Genomic DNA, 18,707 nt, shown 5'->3' on the forward strand with positions numbered 1-18,707 from the left:
CTTTAGGAACAAGGCATTTTATTAAAATATTATATTTGCTTCTGTTTCCAAGAGGAATTCATATAGACTCTTTATAATGTGTGGTGTTGCTTTTCATTAGCATGTTCTGAGAAGTGTCCTGCTCTTTCCATTTAAAATATCATCTATGAAATTTTAGATTAGTCAGAAATATCAATGTATAGTGAAACAGCAGGTTAATTCAATGTGAGTCAAAACAGATATCATTAGAAGCAATTGTTTATAATTGAGTAAGTCAGGCATCCCTTCACTTCATCGCTTTTAAAACATATTCTCTCAGTAGGTGGTACCAATTGAATCTGGTTTCCTGGAAACAAAATTTAGTCCCCTTGAAAATTAGGTAATTGTCTTCAGCTTTTTTGTGTTTTACATTTGCTTTAGAAAAACACTCAATAGCAAGGTATCTGATCAAAAACAGATAACTGGTAATAAAAGAAAAATTCTTAGAGCTGTTGCTATTTAATACAACAATAAAAAAAAAGTGGTTCTGTCCTTCAAATAGATACTTTTCATTAGAAACAATGGGATTGTCTTAAGCTTATTATTTTGATGGGGCTATCAATTACTTCCTTAGAGGCTTTCAAATCTCATTAGATCTTCCTACCATTTGAGACCTCTTTTCAATTCTCCATTCAGTTATTCCTTAGATTCATATGTGTGTGTGTGTGTGTGTGTGTAATGTAGATAGATAGATAGATATAGAGATAGAGATAGAGATGATATAGATATAGATAGATATACTGTAGATGTCTCCTGTCAAACGTATTATCTTGGATTCTTAATTTTAAACTATAGTATATTATCAAAGAGAATTAATAGAATATTTAAGGTTATGTAAACTGTGTTTGATTTGAAATGTTGGCTAGATTTGAGATAAGCTGAATCACAGCATATCTGAAGGGGCTCAGAGTGAGAGAGGCTGCACTGACATATACATTATAATTTTGTCCACATTTTCTGTAGCAAAAATAGTACAAATGATTTCTTTTCAAAGGTCAAACATCAAAAACAGTATGTCTTCTTTTTTTTCCCTTTTTTCATTTGAAAGCTACAAGCAAGAATAACCTCCTTTAGCATTTAGCTCCCAAATGCCTACATACATATTCTAATATGGCTTTTAGACAGTAATAACTGCAAGCTACTTTCAGAAATTAATTCTAACTTTGAAAAATGCCATCCTGTCTCTCTTCTTATTTAAATCATAAAAGATCTAAATAATTCTAAATGATAACCTTTATAGTTAAAAATGTGGGAGGGATTGGAAATTAGAACAGCATAACATTTATTGATTTATTTATATCCCACCTTTATATTTTTGTAAAAAATAAAGGTGGGATATAAAATAAGAACTTTAACATACTATACACCGCAACATCAAAAGAAGTTTCCTACATCAATAGCTTTAGAAATAAACAGAACTTAAGAAGCTTCTTGGATAAGAAGTGAAACATTTTCAAGGAAAATACTCAGAAAGTCTAGTTGCCTTTTGAAACGCACCTTTGGAAATGATAACAAACTAAATAATACAAACTGGAAAAGAATACAAATGTATTTCAGAATAGTAATAGCTAAAATTAATACTCTTGGGGAAAATGTATTTTAAAATATTTTTTTTTAAAAAAGTTCTGCATGTAGGTATATTATGGTATAAGTATTTATATGTACGTGGGCACACGTGCATTTGTCAGTGCACACAAACAGAAGTACACATCCTTAGAGATTCTTATTATAATGTATATTATAATACACTTATCTATTAGATTTTTATCCTGCTTTTATTACTCATTGTTTTGATAAATAACTCAAGATGGCCAACATACCTAGTACACCTTCATCCTCCTGTTTTCCCAGCAACAACCATCTTATGAACTGGTTTGGGCAGAGAGAGAGAGAATGACTGGTGACCCAGCCAACTTTCATGCCTCAAATGGGACTAGAAGTCTCTCCAGATTTCTAGTCTAGTATCTTAACCTCTAGACAGTCTGGCTCTCTTTTATCTCCTTACTGTTTCCTTCCTTCTTTTCCCTGTCCACAACACAATTTATATTTCCTTGTTTCATACAAACAGAAGTCAAAAAAAATCTAGGTTGCCTCCTAATGAAAGCCTTTCTTTAGTTAAAAGATATATACAACTCAGCTGGAGGGTGTAGGTTGTGCAACCAATTTCTCACATTGGTGAACACTTACACAAGTAATCAAATTGATTTATATCTCACCCTGAAGTGGTTGCTTTAAGTCAAGGGAGTGATTAATGAAGATGGTTATCAATACAGCCTCTTGAGCTCTTCTGGGTCTAGCTAGCAAGCAATTTGTTTCAATTTGTCCTCATTTCTGTTCTTTTAAAAATATTCACCTCCATCTTTTTTCTTTTCTGTGACTTACACACACACACACACACACACACACACACACATGATTCCTTTTGAAATAACAAACACACACACACACATATTACCTACATACAAACACACACTATATACAAATACATCCGTACACACATTTGTGTATTATATTATAATATTATATGTATATTATATATACATATAGTATAATCAGTGGTGGGATTCAGCCAGTTCGCACCACTTCAGGAGAACCAGTTGTTAACTTTCTGAGCGGTTCGGTGAACTGATTGTTGGAAGAAATCATTAGGGCAGAGAACCGGTTGTTAAATTATTTGAATCCCACCACTGAGTATAATATACATATATTATTATACTATACAGTATGTATATTATATATACTACATTATAATACAATGTAATGTAATTAATGATAGCATAGCATAGCATAGCATAGCATAGCATAGCATAGCATAGCATAGCATAGCATAGCATAGCATAACATAACATAACATAACATAACATAACATAACATAACATAACATAACATAACATAACATAACATAACATAACATAACATAACATAGCGAAAGCCAGTTAAGTGACCTTGGATCAGGCCAACCCACCTCACAGGATTATTGTGGGGAAAATAGGAGGAAGAATATGTATTAGGAATGGTAATCTGGGTAATTAGGAACAAATGCAGGTTTGCACAAATGTCATGGTTTTCAAAAACTGAAAATCTAGTTGAGGTAAATTAAAAACAGAAATTATTAACTATTCTGTTTCTTTCACTGTTTTTGGTAAAACAGTACCAATCATGTAGGCCACATGCTATCTAAAAATTTTTCCTGATTAATTTGTGTAGGACCAAATTGAGCATCTTCTATTCTTCTTGTCTTCCTGTCCAAGTAAAGCTTTGATTCTGACCTGGGCAGATCCTGTGAAACCCATAAATAGTGCTCGCCATATGTTGAGCAATATGTCCTTTATGACTCAGGTAACATGATAATGAAGTATTCACACTGGATTTTAACTCCAAGCTGGCCCAGAAAAATAAACATTTGCACATTTGACAACTACATCTGTGCTTGGCAAATGTCATGTCTCACAGCACTTTCTTTTTAATAAGTCACTGTTGAGAATGACTAGTTACAATTCCTCAGCTCTTTTCAATTATACTTAAGGGCACTTTTGCACGTCTTTATATGGCAATTGCCATTGCATTTATTTTATTAACTGAAAGTAACTTAATTATAAACAGAAACATATTCTTGAGTCAAGCAACCAGAAATTTTTGGTTTACTTCTAACTTGCATTTCAGGGCTAGCTGATTAAATGTGTTAACCAAATTCATGGTGAATAGCCTGGAACTGATTGGTTAAGTGGGTTACCAACCAGAGCTAGATACTTCAGCATGAAGTTGATTTTCACTTCTATCTGGAGTTCTTTAATGAGCTTGTAACTGAATGAAAGAGATGGTATGACCAAGTTGATTTTCTTCCACTTTTCAACATCTTCCAGTACCATTGTTCTTCCATTCTCCTTGTTTGACTTAAGGAATTGGGAACTAGATTCACTTACCATTTTTGTTTCAAATAACTGTTTGAATGGATCTTCCTGAACTTTGGAATGTTATGAAGAATAATTTCTTCATTTTCCCTTCTTATGAATTAAGAGCCAGAAAAGCTTGGCTTTGGAATAAAGAAATGAAGTTAATCCAAATAAGAATAGCTTGATAGAGATGGGTTTATCTTTCATGCATTTCTTGGCAGCAAAATAGAAATATTTAAATAAAAACAGATAAAACAATGGTAAAAACAGTAACATCATCAATTATTTAATGTCACAATCAGAGCAGCCAATGAAAAGTGAAGAAGAAAATCAAGAGAATGATCCACAAGCAGATAACTTTAATTTAATTTATTTTTAGTTTTACAGTTTATTTTAATGTAATTTAATACAACATACGTTTAGTAGAAGACTTTCTAGTCTACATTGGACGTGTGCTCTAAAAGGGAGGCATTACTACAAAGAATGCTCACATTTTTACAGTAACAGTTCTTATCAAAAAATCAAGTTCGGGTAGACCTATATGGAAAGAGGTGGGTCCTTATAGAATGAAATTCTGAGCCATTTATAAATCAGCGCCAACAGTTGGACAGCTGATCAATACCCAGTTAAGTCTTCAGCATAGTTAATGTAGGTACATGTTAAGGAACTCCAATGACTAATCTAGCCAGAGGACTCTATAATAACTGCAATCTGTAAAACAAACTCTCAAAAGAAGTGCCATGTGGTGTATATTACAGTAATTCATCCCTGAGGTTACCAGTACATAAAATGCTGTGGTAAATTGTGCTCTGCCCAGGAAAAGTTCTGGTTGGTAAAAATTGAAATTGTTCCCAAAACCTTCTTAGGTTTTTAATAGCAAATTCTCTAGAAGAATTCCCTCAAAGGGAAAGCAATGACATCTAGAATAACTAATTTCTTTTGGAAGATGAAATCCTTGGTGCTCTCTGAGCTTGGTTTTCCCTTGGAACTACTTCCTTACCAGTCATCAGCCTTAAGAATATTTGTTCTCATCTAGCCCACCACTGTCATACCAAGTGGTAGAAATGAGATATTCTAGCTGATCTGGAGAAGCTAAGAAGAGTTAAATTATTTTGTACTTGGCTGGAGAACTGTTAAGAAATACTAAAAATGTATACTAGGAACATCTCAGAAAACAGCCATAGTAAAATGCTTGTGTATTACTGCCATGGAAATTACATAGATGTATCTATACAGTCAGCAAAAATCATGTTTGATAGGAAAGAATCTTTAATTTTAACCAGCAGTACCACCACCACCGTTATGTTGCATTAATTTTAAATTCTTTAGATGTCTTAGTTTGGATATAATGTTAAGCAATTTTCTATATCAAACAATTGTATGTATAATATTTAATTATTGACTTATTATCCTGCCTTTCCCCCTCCCCAGTAACTTAAAACTTTGCTGAACTCATATCAACCAATCTCTATAGACCAGGGGTGTCAAACTGGTGGCCCGCGGACCAGATGCGTCATGCACAGGCCACACCCACACCAGCTCCGCAAAGGGAAAAAACCTTGCGATACTTCATGTGATGGCAATGTAACACCACGAGTTTGGCACCTGTGCTATAGACTATGATATGCCCCCTTTTCCATTTCCATTTCATTTCTATTACATTTCATTTCAGATTGTTCATAAACTATTTTTTAGTTTCTTTTTCTACGTTCCTTTTTTTTTTTTGCCTTCTTGGAATGTTCATGGTTGCATTACTATTTTGTACACCTTTTTTCTTCATCTTCCCTGCCATGAGGTCCTTATAATAGTTCAGCTTAATATTTCTAGGGTTTTTTGGGAAAAAAGGAGCCAAAGAATTGATAGGAGTGGTATAGAGAATAAGAATGATGACCTTGATGGAGAAACTGTCGCCTAAACCAAAAGGCCTGAAGCATTTAAAAAAACAAACGAACTAAAAAACAGAGCTGTCAGATAACATTTAGAAGTGGCTCAGTTATTGTCAGCCCCTTGAGATAGACCAGACTAGGAAACCAAAGTTATGAATGCTATCTAATTTATATAGATGTTAGAAGCAAACAGATTTGGGTGCTGTACAAAAAAATTGAAAGAATAAATATAAAAAAACATTTAAAATCTCCAAAAGCAGCTAAAAAAAAAGAATAATAGAGGAAGGAATGTTAAAACTAATGGTGCCAGCTCACTACTTCACCCATCTTCTGGGGACCCCAGGCTGATTGGCATAACAGGTCTTAAGGGCCTTTTGGAAGTCGAGAAGCAATGAGGTCATCCTCACATTTGGGTGGGAGGGAGAAGCAGAAGATTCCACAGCACAGGAACCACAGTTGCAGATTATAGTCGAAACAGAGGACTATAAAACATAGAATTGCACAGTACAAAATAGAAAACTATAAAGCTACAGTTAAATAATAGAAACCATAGAGATGATAGGGTAATGTTATAGATAATAGACCCATTGAGATAGGATTAGGACCTATCAAGTAAAATAATTAGGTTTCCAACATAGTAAGAGATAAAATTATTATTATATGCAAAGGAAAAAATTGTAAGATTTTTCTAAAAAAAAAAAAAAAATCCCTTTATACAGAATTTGTTTGTTTCTCTATCTCTGGTTGTTATCATCTCACAAATGTACATTATGATTTCATGCCCCTTTGAAAGATCTGCAGAATGCTTCTAAGAGGCGCGAGTCACATCTTTTCTTTCCCTGGAGGAGACACCAATAACAGACTTGTTTTTTATTTGCCGCACCACTTATTTTAACAGGGATGTATATTTTTAATATATATTTTGACTCCCCCTGCTTTTCTGTTGTCCTGTTTTTAACAACATGCAGCTTTCCATTACTATGATCTCATCATGGGAATCATCCCAGTGTTATTTCTTTTAAATCACGTTTGCTCTTGTTTATTCCTCACGCTCTCAGCATTAGTATATGGACAATGAGAAGCACAATATTGATGAGTCCATACACTAATGCTGAGGCTTTTGTTTTTGTCAGCCACAGGATTCTTTTGAAAGCCCTGAATATGTATATTTAAAACTCTGAAAATATAAATTATTTAACAGATTAACAGAGTTGGAAGGGACCTTGCAGGTCATTGAGTCCAAACCCCTGCCCAAGCAGGAGACCGTACATCTACCTCTACCTAGGATCGAACTCACAACCTCCTGATTGTGAGGCAAGAGCTCCACCTCTAGGCCATCGGGTCTTGGTATTATATTGCATATAATTTATTTATTAAATTTGTTTTCCACCCATCTCACTTCAGGCCAATCTTAATATAATAAATTAAATATAACAATAAAATAAATATTATATATTTTATATTTATTATATAATAAATATAAAATATAATAAACATTTACGCAGATATCATATAAACACAGAATTCTCTAAAGATTGCAGTTGACTTCTGCCTATAAATGGAATTTTGTGTAAGAACAGAATAATAAAAAAAGAACTGCGTCATCTAACACTAATATTGATAACTACTGAGTATTTTTTGTTTGGTTAATATGGATTGATATAGATCGCTCAGCTATATCACTTATTAACCATAAATGGCGTAAATGGTTAGATGGGCATCAGACATTCAAACATCAATATAAACTGAAACAGAACCTGAGCTTTTGTGCTCAATTTTGTCTTTACATTAGCTGCTTTTTAAAATTATTTCATAATGCTTATTTTATTACTGTATTTTTCAAGCTGTGCATAATTGTTTCCTTTCACTGTATGTCTTAGCTCTTTAAAGGCTACCTGCTCAGATTGTGTTTGTATGTTGTGCCGTACAAATTATTTAGCATGATTGCTTTATGCCTGAACTTTGTCTCTACAGGAAACTATTATCAATTATATTAAATTAAGCATTTTATGTTAGCTTTTGGAGATTTATTAAGACATATCTCCAAAAGCTAACTAATCAAATCATTAGTCATTGTTCTTTCTTGATCACATTTTAGTCAGCTGTTAATTTTTAGCCATTGGCACCTTATTTTTTTTTATCCTGGAGTACTATGGTACATATATTCTTTTTGGGAACTAATTTTTTAAAAAATTCTTGTTCAAGTTGCCAATGCAGTGATATTCCTATTCTTCTTGCCCTGATATCCATTGGCTGGATGTAGGAAATGTATTATATAGATACATAATAAATCAGAAAAGATTGCTCTGACTTTTTACATTGTATAGTCCAATTGTATCAGAGCATCTTACTTTTTTAAATCTTCAGTGCTATTTGTTATAACTCAAACAAGCCAATTGGTTTTGCCCTTACTAGATTGACTTTGGTGATGGCAAGCAGTCTCTAATGTATCATTTACCCAATGTATGCAAGCCAAAGCTTTGTGTTAACATTGCATTATTGTGCTCTGTGTCCTCAAAGGAATTCAAAAGACTCTTACTATCATGTACATTTATTTTGAACAATCAAGTTCTGTGTCAGTTGAAAGAAAAGATTTGTCTAGCATTTCCAAACATAAATTTCCTTAGATTTCACAGTAGACATGCAGTTTGGGAGAAATCTAATTTCAGGAATTACATTAAAGATTTGCACTTTTGCGGACGATTCAGGATGAGCCTACCAGTACCGTGTTTCCCCGAAAATAAGACCTTGTCTTCTATAAATAAGCTTTATTGCCATGTGCTCAAAAGCCCAATTGGCTTATTATCAGGGGATGTCTTATTCTGAGAGAAATAGGGTAGCTTTGACAGGAGTCGGAGAAGGGGAGTCAGAGTGATGCTAACCCTGACCTTGTCTATGTTCATGAATGCCCAGGAAGGGTAGAACTTGCATCACAAAACTGTGATTATGCTTTCATCATTCTGACAAATCTTTGTCACACGTTTGTCAATGAATCACTGGTTTCTTTGGCATCAATATCTATTTATATATTAGATTGATATGCTGCTTTGTTTATGGTTTCATTTGCATCTCTTTCCCACTGTTTTCATTGCAGCACATAGAACGTTAATAGAAAGGAACATTTTTTTTTTAATTTAGTTGTAGGTATTGTTATACTTTATAAGACCTGCAGTTATCCATACAAATTCTGTTTTTTTTAAAAAAATAAATATACCAAAGGATATTTACTTACTATATCAATTTATATTAGTTAGTTGAAAACCAATGATTTTAATGCATACAGTATATGCTGCTCTTCTGCCAATAATGTTGCTGGCTAGTTTGCAAGCTAGAACCAAAGTCACTATTGACTATATTATTCCAAGAAAACCCCAACCTTACTGAGAAGAATCATGTGTAAGTATTTGTGTCAATTCCTATGCATGTGCAGACACAGGAAGGGAAGATGCAAATGCTGAGCAAAGCAAAGAATTGCTTAGATTGGGCTTCATTGTTCATTATGAAACTGCCTGAGTTGGGCATCATAAACATATTGATGGTGCCAAACTGCAAAACTCTGCATAAACCTTAACAGAAGTGGAGGTCAGGGTGGATTTCCAAAAAAAATCACTGAAAGCCTGTAGTTATTTCTTAACAAAAACCAGCTACCATCACCTTCTGAAAATTTCTTCCAAGAAAGATTGGAGCTGTCATAAACAGTTGACTGTTGCACTAACTTGGGGTCTCTTGGACAGGACTCATGACTCAAAAAGCAGGCGGCAGTTGTAGCTGGGAAAACCATTGCTTAGCTTTGCCTTTTATATCTCTTCCTGGATAGGAAGGCTCTTCTGTCAGCCACTCTTACCTTAGTCATTTCCTGCATGGACTATTGTAACATGCTCTACATGGGCCTATCCTTGACAAGTATCTGAAAGCTTCAGCTGATTAAGAATGTGGCTGCACGAATAATCTTGGGCTCCCCTGTAACACCTCCGCTGCATGAACTGCATTGGTTGCAGGTTTGTTTCTGGGTCCAATTCAAGGTATTGATTATGACCTTTAAAGCCCTACATGGCAGGCTGGCAGGTTACCTGCAGAACCATCTTTGTCCCATTATATCAGCCTATCCCACTAGGTCAGGTATGAAGGGTTTGTTGCACATGCCTGCAGTTAAAGAATTTCAACTGGTGGACTCCAGAAAGAGACTATTCTCTGCCATTGCCTCCAGCCTTTGGAACATTCTCCCACCAGAATGGACACTGGCTCCCACTCTCTTTCCCTTTGGAAATCCCTGAAGACTTAGCTTTCCTGTTATTTTCCATAACTAAATTAAAGATTTTGGGAAAGAATGAATCAGCCAGACCATTGCTCATTTAATGGTTACAAGTCTGTGAATTTAACCATTGTTCTTATTTACTAGGTTAAATAGATACTTATATTTTTCATTAATGCTGATTTACGGATATCTAAATGCTTCTTTATATAGCCTTTTTCTTTCATTGTATTAAAATTCTAAGCATGATTATTTAGTAAGCATTGGTAAGACAATACCTGAAGTACAGCAAAATAACCTTTTAAGTTTGCATTCATTCTCATTTTATACATCATTAACTTATTTCTAATGCGATTGAATAGAGCAAAATACTGAATACTGCAAAAAACAAACAAAAAGCCCCACATCCTCTGCTGAATTACTAAAAATACAAATACATGGTTGATAATTCTGGACTCATGAGACCAGTTATATTGTATGGTGTTATTCTGTATATTTAAACAATTTTAGTAACTTTACACTAACAATTAAAGTAATTTGGAAATATATTTAAATTGTTTATATTTTTCTAAATTAGCTTAATCTGAAAAAAAAACTTTAAAAAAAAGATTAATGGCATTTAAAAGATTAATGGTAGCTATGTAAATAGCCAGTCATCTTATCAATAGATGAAATCAGACTAATCTGTACTTAAATAAGAGGTAGAGGATATGTTAAGATGCTTATAAGAGACTAGTTTTCACTGAAGTTAGTAAGTTATAAGAACCTTGGTGGTGCAGCAGACTAAAGTGCTGTTAAGTAGCACCAGCTGCCTGCAATTACTGCAAGTTCAAATCTCACCAGGCTCAAGGTTGACTCAGTCTTCCATCCTTTTGAAGTAGGTAAAATGAGGACCTGGTTTGTGGGGGCAATAAGCTGACTTTGTATAAAAAAGAACACCGCTTAGGGGCCCCCCGAAAGCCCTACTAAGCAGGTATATACAAAAGTATGAAGACTATTGCTTAATGCATTGTAAGCCGCCCTGAGTCTCCGGACAAGGGCGGCATATAAATCGAACCAATAAATAAACAATAAATAAATATAAGAGGCGGTTATAAGAAGCAGTCTAGTGGTTAAGATACCAGGCCAGAAACAGGAGATTGTGAATTGTGGTCCTGCCTTAGGCATGAAACCAGCTGGGTGACTTTGGCCAGTTACTTTCTGTCTGCCACCTTGAGTTATTTATAAAAATAATAAAAGCCGGTTAAAAGAATGATATGAATAAATAGATTTTAAAAATTGCAGTCTGCAATGGAATAGCCTAGGGCCTTTAAAACAATAGGAAAATATTTGGTATTTATAACTCTCCAAAATAGCAATTGAAACAATCTGTTTCATGTTTTAAATATTTGAACCATTTTTTTTCTTTATATAATAATGGATTTCTTTATGGTAGTTACAGGCAGCAAACATATCATATGGTTATTCTGGACAGAATTTCTTAGTATATAGCCAGATCTTTAGCTATTATAACAGTTTTGATAGCAAGTCATATTAAAACTATTGTAGTGGAACCTAGTGCTGTGTAAAGATTACAGTCATAATGGAAAATATCACTGAGTTTATAGATATGTATGGAAGTCCTAATGTTGCCAATGTCATTCACTTTGTTAAGAAAGTGGGCTAAGCAAAACCTAAACCTATATTTTATAATCCCAAATAGATATAAAGAAAGGAAACTGAGTTCTGTTCCCAAATAAGCTATTAGAGAGCCAGTTTGGTCCAGGGCAGCAGCCCCTCCTTTTGAGCACCAGGGTCCTGTTCTGTGGAGAAACGTTTTTCCACGGACCAGAGGGGATGTGGTTTTGCATGATGCCTGCATCCTGCAAATGGGGTTCGCTTGTTTGCGTGGTCTGGTTGCTGGCATCCCATGGATTGGTGCAGGTCCATGGACTGAGAGTTGGGGACCCTTGGTCTAGTGGTTAAGATACCAGGCTAGAAAGTAAGAGAGTGTGAGTTCAAGACCTACCTTAACCATGAAAGCCAGTTGGGTGACCTAGGTCCACTCACCCTCCTTCAGCCGAACTCACCTCATAGGATTATTGTGGTTATGGTGGGGAAAAAAAGAATAAGGGAGATGTGTTGGATATATTTGCTGCCTTGAGTTGTTTGTGAAAATAATAAAGGCAGGATATGAACAATTAAATGAATTAGCTTTACTATTATCCTAAAGGTGCTTTTTAATTCAAAAGTGCAACTGGACTTTCTGGTTTTTCTTTGAAGACATTTTTCTTCTCATCCAAGAAGCTTCTTCCGCTCTGACTAGATGATGGGGACTGGAAGGATTTACATTCCTTGCAGACAGCTGGACATTTGCATTCTTTTAATGGATCATTAAGGTCACCTGGAGGTTTATCCAAATGTCATCAGGGTCACCCGAGTGGTGCAAATTGGTGTGGAATCTTCTTGGTACTGTTGATCCACACCAATTTGCACCACTCAGGTGAGAAGGAAAAATGTCTTCAAAGGAAAAAGTCCAGAAAGTCCAGTTGCCTCTTCAAAAAAGGCACCTTTGGGACAACCATGACCTGGATAACTGAAAATCTCCATAGACATTTAGTTTTACCATTAGTGAGTATTATTAGTGAGAATACACAGAAACTCTATGTTGGGTTCTCAGTCCAGTATCAGACATCATGATTCACAGATATAGCAGTATGTACTACATAGTGATCTGAACTCCCTTTGGATAATTTGCAACACAGCTTTATCTTGACTAGGGAACTTGTTATACTGACAATATTGTCAAGACGGTGGTTTTCAGTGGATTTTTACATTGCCAGTTATAACACATGGCAATGAAAGCTGGACCATCAGAAAATTGTTGCCTTTGAATTCTGCTGTTGGAAAAAAGTGGTTGAGATGACCTTCTACTGAAATAAAAATAATTCAATAATAGATGATGTAAAGCAGTCCCCGCTGTAAGAACTAACCATGAAGATGAAATTTAAATATTTTTAAACAAAGAATGGGAAGGTGAAAAGAATTGTAGGCAGTTTTGATGTCTGGAAAAATCAAAAGTAATTTGAAAAGAGTGCTGGTTAGATACTATCACTGAGGACTACAATCTGAGTTATAAGAATTCAAAGAAGCACTTACTGATGCACACTGCTGGCAAATGAATGAAAAGAACAGAAACCTCATAGAATAAATTCCATGATTTTGCCTGCATTTTTTTCAGTAACTGATAGAGTTGTCTATAGTGACCTGTTCTCAGTATTTATTTTTCCATTTATTCCTACATGTGAAGGAATGTCGCAGTGTCAATTGACTCTAGATTAGTGTTCATTAGTAGAGCAAATGGATTAAGATATTATTGTATTTTCTGCCAAGAACATATAAATCTTGTTTTATAGTTAGTATTTTATGCATATGGTTTTTATCGACATATTGACTGAATAAATGCAATAAATTTATCTTAGTCTCTTCAGCTTAAGTAAACTTAACTTCCTTAAACTAGTAAAATGGGCATAATTTTAGATTTTTATATTTCTCATTAGCTTTGAGCAAAACACAGGGTCAAAGTCAAGTTAGAAGGCAGATGGGCTTATTTTTGCCTCTCTGTACTGATTTCAAATTGCATCTAAATGATTAGTTTACACATCTTTATGCAAAACAAATAAAAGCTCCATAGCTGCAATTTATTCCTGTACACAGAATTGCACAGCAAAACGAAGGGGGAAAACTATTTAGAATAGATGACATTCATTTGGTTTTCTTTTAATTCTGTACACTGATGTTCAATTAAACATTAGTAGAGTTGCAGCATAAGCCATTACAGAGTAATTCTTGTTTTCCTTATTCAAGTCATATTGAACAACTAAATATTACACATTCTGATGAGCTTTAATATATGCATGCCATGATCTGCCGGTAATTTACTTGTTTAACTGCATCAACAATTTTTCCTTTCTGCTTTGTTTTTTATATTTTATTTTTTAAAAGAAAATCCCAGGGAATAGTTTATAACATGAACAGTCTGTGATCAACAAAGGATTTAAGAATGAAAATGTGGTGAATGGGTACATTAAAGCTCTCTTGGATTCTTTGCTTCCCCACATCTATGAACATGTCCTTCTAGAATATTAGGGAACCCTCCCTTATTTATTTATTTATTTATTTATTTATTTATTTATTTATTTATTTATTTATTTATTTATTAAATTTTTATACCACCCTTCTCCCGAAGGACTCAGGGCAGTGAACAGCCAGAGGATAAAACACAGAGATACAAAATTTAAAATAGATTAAAACAAATTAAATAATTTAGGCTGAATTTTAAAATACCCCAAAACTGAACAGATTAAAATTTGTGATTCAAATTTAAATTTAAAAAGGAGAAGATTTAGGCCAGGCCAACTTGATGAAATAAAAACGTTTAAAGCGCGCGACGGAAGGTGCGAAGATCCGGGATCCTCCGTATCTCTGGGGAGAGCTCGTTCCAGATCGTAGGTGCCCCCACAGAGAAGGCTCTCCCCCTAGGGGCCGCCAGTCAACATTGTTTGGCCGACGGCACCCGGAGTAGCCCCTCTCTATGGGAGCGTACTGGCTGGTGGGAGGCTATTGGTGGTAGCAGGTGGTCCCATAGATAACCAGATCCTAAGCCATGGAGTGCTTTAAAGGTGGTAACCAAAACCTTGAAGCGCACTCGGAAGACCACCGGGAGCCAGTGCAGCTTGCGCAGGAGAGGTGTTACATGGGAGCTCCACATTGCTCCCATCACCACCCGCGCGGTCGCACTCTGCGCCAGTTGGAGCCTCCGAGTGCACTTCAAGTGGAGCCCCATGTAGAGAGTGTTAAAATAGTCCAGACAAGAGGTGACGAGGGCATGAGTGACTCTGTGTAGGGAGTCCCGATCTAGAAAGGGATGCAACTGGCGGATCAAGCGAACCTGATGAAAAATCCTCCCGGTCACGGCTGTCAAGTGATCTTCTAAAGACAGCCGTGAATTCAGGAGGATGCCCAAGTTGCGAGCCCTTTCCGTGGGTGCCAATGATTCACCCCCAATAGTCAGCGATGGCGCCAGCTGACTATATCGGGACGTCGGAAACCACAGCCACTCAGTCTTGGATGGGTTGAGCCTGAGCCTGTTCCTCCCCATCCAGATCCGTACGGCCTCCAGGCACCGGGACATCACTTTAAGGGCATCGTTGGGGTGGTCCGGGGTGGAGATGTACAGCTGGGTGTCATCAGCGTACAGATGGTACTTCACCCCAAAACCACGGATGATCTCACCCAGCAGCTTTATATAAATGTTGAACAAAAGGGGCGAGAGGACCGATCCCTGCGGCACCACTATTTATCATAATAGTGTGCAAAATATCACTCAACTACTATTTCTTTCCCTGGGAGCCATATCTAGTTTGTATCAGAGGTGGGTTGCAGCAGGTTCTGACCGGTTCTGGAGAACCGGTAGCGGAAATTTTGAGTAGTTCGGAGAACCGGTGGTAAAAATTCTGACTGGCCCTGCCCTCATCTATTCTCTGCCTCCCAAGTCCCAGCTGATCAGGAAGAAATGGGGATTTTGCAGTAACCTTCCCCTGGAGTGGGGTGGGAATGGAGATTTTACAGTATCCTTCCACTGCCACGCCCACAAAGCCATGCCCACAAAGCCACACCCATAGAACTGGTAGTAAAAAATTTTGAAACCCACCACTGGTTTGCATAGTCAATAATAGAGCATAGAGCTCGCAGAACTGCCTTAGAAATACTTTTTTGTAAAAAACCAAGGCTTCTCTTCAGACTATTCCATGCCTGCCAAGCTCTTAAATCTTGCTTAAATTCAAATTAGAGAATGTATTACTCCGCATTTATTCTACTTCTGGTATTTAGGCTTTAATATGTGTACATTGACTTGGGATAATGTAGATAAGAACATTATATCACCTGATTGTATGATAAACTTTACAGTAAGTACAAATAAGGCAATGGACCAATAAAGATCTGCCAACATTTCTGTATGTAAATTGGGAAAAGTCTATATTACATACATTCTTTAAAGTCCTTAACATTTAACTTGGCAGAACGCAAGAGCAGATAAATGTTATACTTAAATTTTGAAGCAATATGGAGCTCATTTGTGAACTATGACTTGATCAACACTCCCTAATTTAAAAACCATGGCTTAGAGTGATGTGTGAAACTAGTCTCCAATACAGGGATGGGCAAATGAAAGATGTCATTGCTAAAGAATACAAATGAGGCACTGAGAGCTTCATAGATTGCTCACCTTTCCTGCATTTCCAGTATATTTTCATTACCTTTTTTCTTTTTTAAAAAAAGACAGGAAGTGGCAATTTATGTAGAGTTATGTGCAACTAATCATTATTCTTAAAAGAAGAGGGCTTATTAAGTCAGAACACAAGCTATTTTTTAAATATATTTTGAGGCTGCAGACACTATAACTTGCCAAGTATTGTGCATGGTAACAGAGATCTAAATCAAAATGTCAACAAGGATGTGATTCAAGGTAATTAACTGTCGGGTGAAAAATATTATCTGATATACAGAGAAAATCTTTGTCATTTATATTTGTAGAGAATGAGTGGTCCTGAAAAACATTCATATAGATCAAGATGGTATCATATTTTAAATTATAAATAGACATATTTTAAAGTAAAAATGGCAGAACTTCACGAAAATGTTGTGATAATCTTTCATAATCTGGATAAAGTTAGACATATTTTCTGTTTCAAATTTGTTACTCATCAAGTCAAACATAGCCCACCATCAGCTCACTATCAAATATGCCATCAAGGCAGGGCATAAGACACAGGCCATGGGCTGCAATCCAGGGGTGGATTCTACTTACCTTTACTACTGGTTCACAATGGAATCGCATGCACAGATCGCACGCACATCTGTGCACATGCGCAGATCGCCAATGATGACATCCGGGGCGGGGGGCCTCCCACCAGTTTTACTACTGGTTCTTGTGAACCGGTCTGAACTTGGGGCAACCCACCACTGCTGCAATCCATTTGCTTTAAAATTATTAATTTTCACAAATATTGAGCCCTGTTACTGCTAATTTTATATATTTACATTAGAATATTGTTTCGGTGCAAGATGAGGGAGTTCAAACTGTCTGGCTTATAGTTCATTGAGTATATTCGTTTTCTTATCACAGTGTTACTTATCTTTCCTCAAACCCATGTTTTGGGAATATAGCCCACATAATTCTTATTTTTAAAAGATATTTTCATGAGCTTTCCCATTTATCTTCAAACACAACTTTTACCTATATAGAGATTTCTGATAAAAGCATTTTTGAAAATATTCTTATGATTTGGAGCATTCTTTTCTATTTTGACCTTGAATCAGGGGCTTAGAAAGAATCAAATAAAAACAATTTCCTGCATACTAAAAATATAATCAAAATATTGTACTCATCCAATAAATAAAACCAATATCTTGCCAAAACTAACATGTAAAAGACTAATAATATTTTTTCCCAAAATAACCAAATGTTCAACCATTATTGCATGAGGGTTAATGTATTCTACATGTTTCATCTCAGATGACATGACATGCATCCTGAGGCTGATTTTAGCTAGTTAGGTACAAAAAAGAAAGGTCTTGACCCTGGCATATCTAAGAGGGGAGACAGAAAAATCACAACAGAATAAAGCTTAAGTTTAATAAAACGATCAGCATAAAAATTTATTACAGCTTATATTTCTGAGATGGTTTTCCAACATATATTTAAAAAAAACCAATCAAAATTCATGTGTTGTATGAAACAATAGAAATATTTTCACATATAATATTTTTCCTATGTATTTTTGTCTGGAGTGTTAGCTTCTTTTGTCAACACTTATGTTCAGAACTCTTCAGGAAAGAGTAACCATAAATGTTGACCATTTTATCAGAGGAGGAAGAGGAGAAGGAGCAAAAGCAGCATTTTAAATTTCAGCGTACTTGGTACCAAGACAGATTTCCAAATGTAAAGTCTTGTTTAATTTGTTTGCCTACTTCTTCCTACTGCTTTTGACTTACCGTCTATTCTCTCTGTCTCTTTGTCTCTCTGTCTCTCTCTCTCTCTCTCTGTCTCTCTCTCTCTCTCTCTTTCTCATTTTCCTTTGCAAACAGAAAGCTGACCTTGCAGTTGCACCTCTGGCAATTACGTATGTTCGAGAGACGGTCATCGACTTTTCCAAGCCCTTTATGACTCTCGGAATAAGTATTTTGTACCACAAGCCCAATGGTACAAACCCGGGTGTCTTCTCCTTCCTGAATCCTCTCTCCCCTGATATCTGGATGTATATTCTGCTGGCTTACTTGGGTGTCAGTTGTGTGCTCTTTGTCATAGCCAGGTAACATGTCACACCTTGTGATTTTTTTGGCAATTGTTATTTTTTTCCCCTCTTCAACAATAATTGTCAAAAGTCACAAATTCTTCCTTCTTTTTTATTCTTAATTGCTAATCTGTTATCTATACAGAGAAAAAGTCAGCATCAATTTAGCATCAAGCTCCTGCACTATAATGCTTTTGTGCTAATTCATATTGACTGTGCTCCTTATCTTTTCATAATAGTTATGATTTCTATAAACTTGTGAACAGTAAATTGAAGAAATTGGGCAGCTTTTTAGAAACAATTTCCTCCCTTCCGATCTTGA

The 18,707-nt window shown here is 35.6% G+C and overlaps 1 protein-coding gene across 3 annotated transcripts in view; it reads left to right on the forward strand.

The window, feature by feature from the left end:
* The window catches only part of GRIK2 (glutamate ionotropic receptor kainate type subunit 2), a 522,039-nt gene that overhangs the window by 339,933 nt on the left and 163,399 nt on the right, over window positions 1-18,707 (forward strand). For all 3 annotated transcript variants that reach the window (XM_087882606.1, XM_034409067.3, XM_087882605.1), the window contains one exon: window positions 18,180-18,403. In XM_087882606.1, coding sequence (XP_087738732.1) covers window positions 18,180-18,403 — 224 coding nt within the window. The remainder of the gene's footprint in view (window positions 1-18,179; window positions 18,404-18,707) is intronic.

Source organism: Pantherophis guttatus, chromosome 1, assembly GCF_059756535.1.
Source record: "Pantherophis guttatus breed Tessera chromosome 1, ASM5975653v1, whole genome shotgun sequence".
Taxonomy (NCBI): domain Eukaryota; kingdom Metazoa; phylum Chordata; class Lepidosauria; order Squamata; family Colubridae; genus Pantherophis; species Pantherophis guttatus.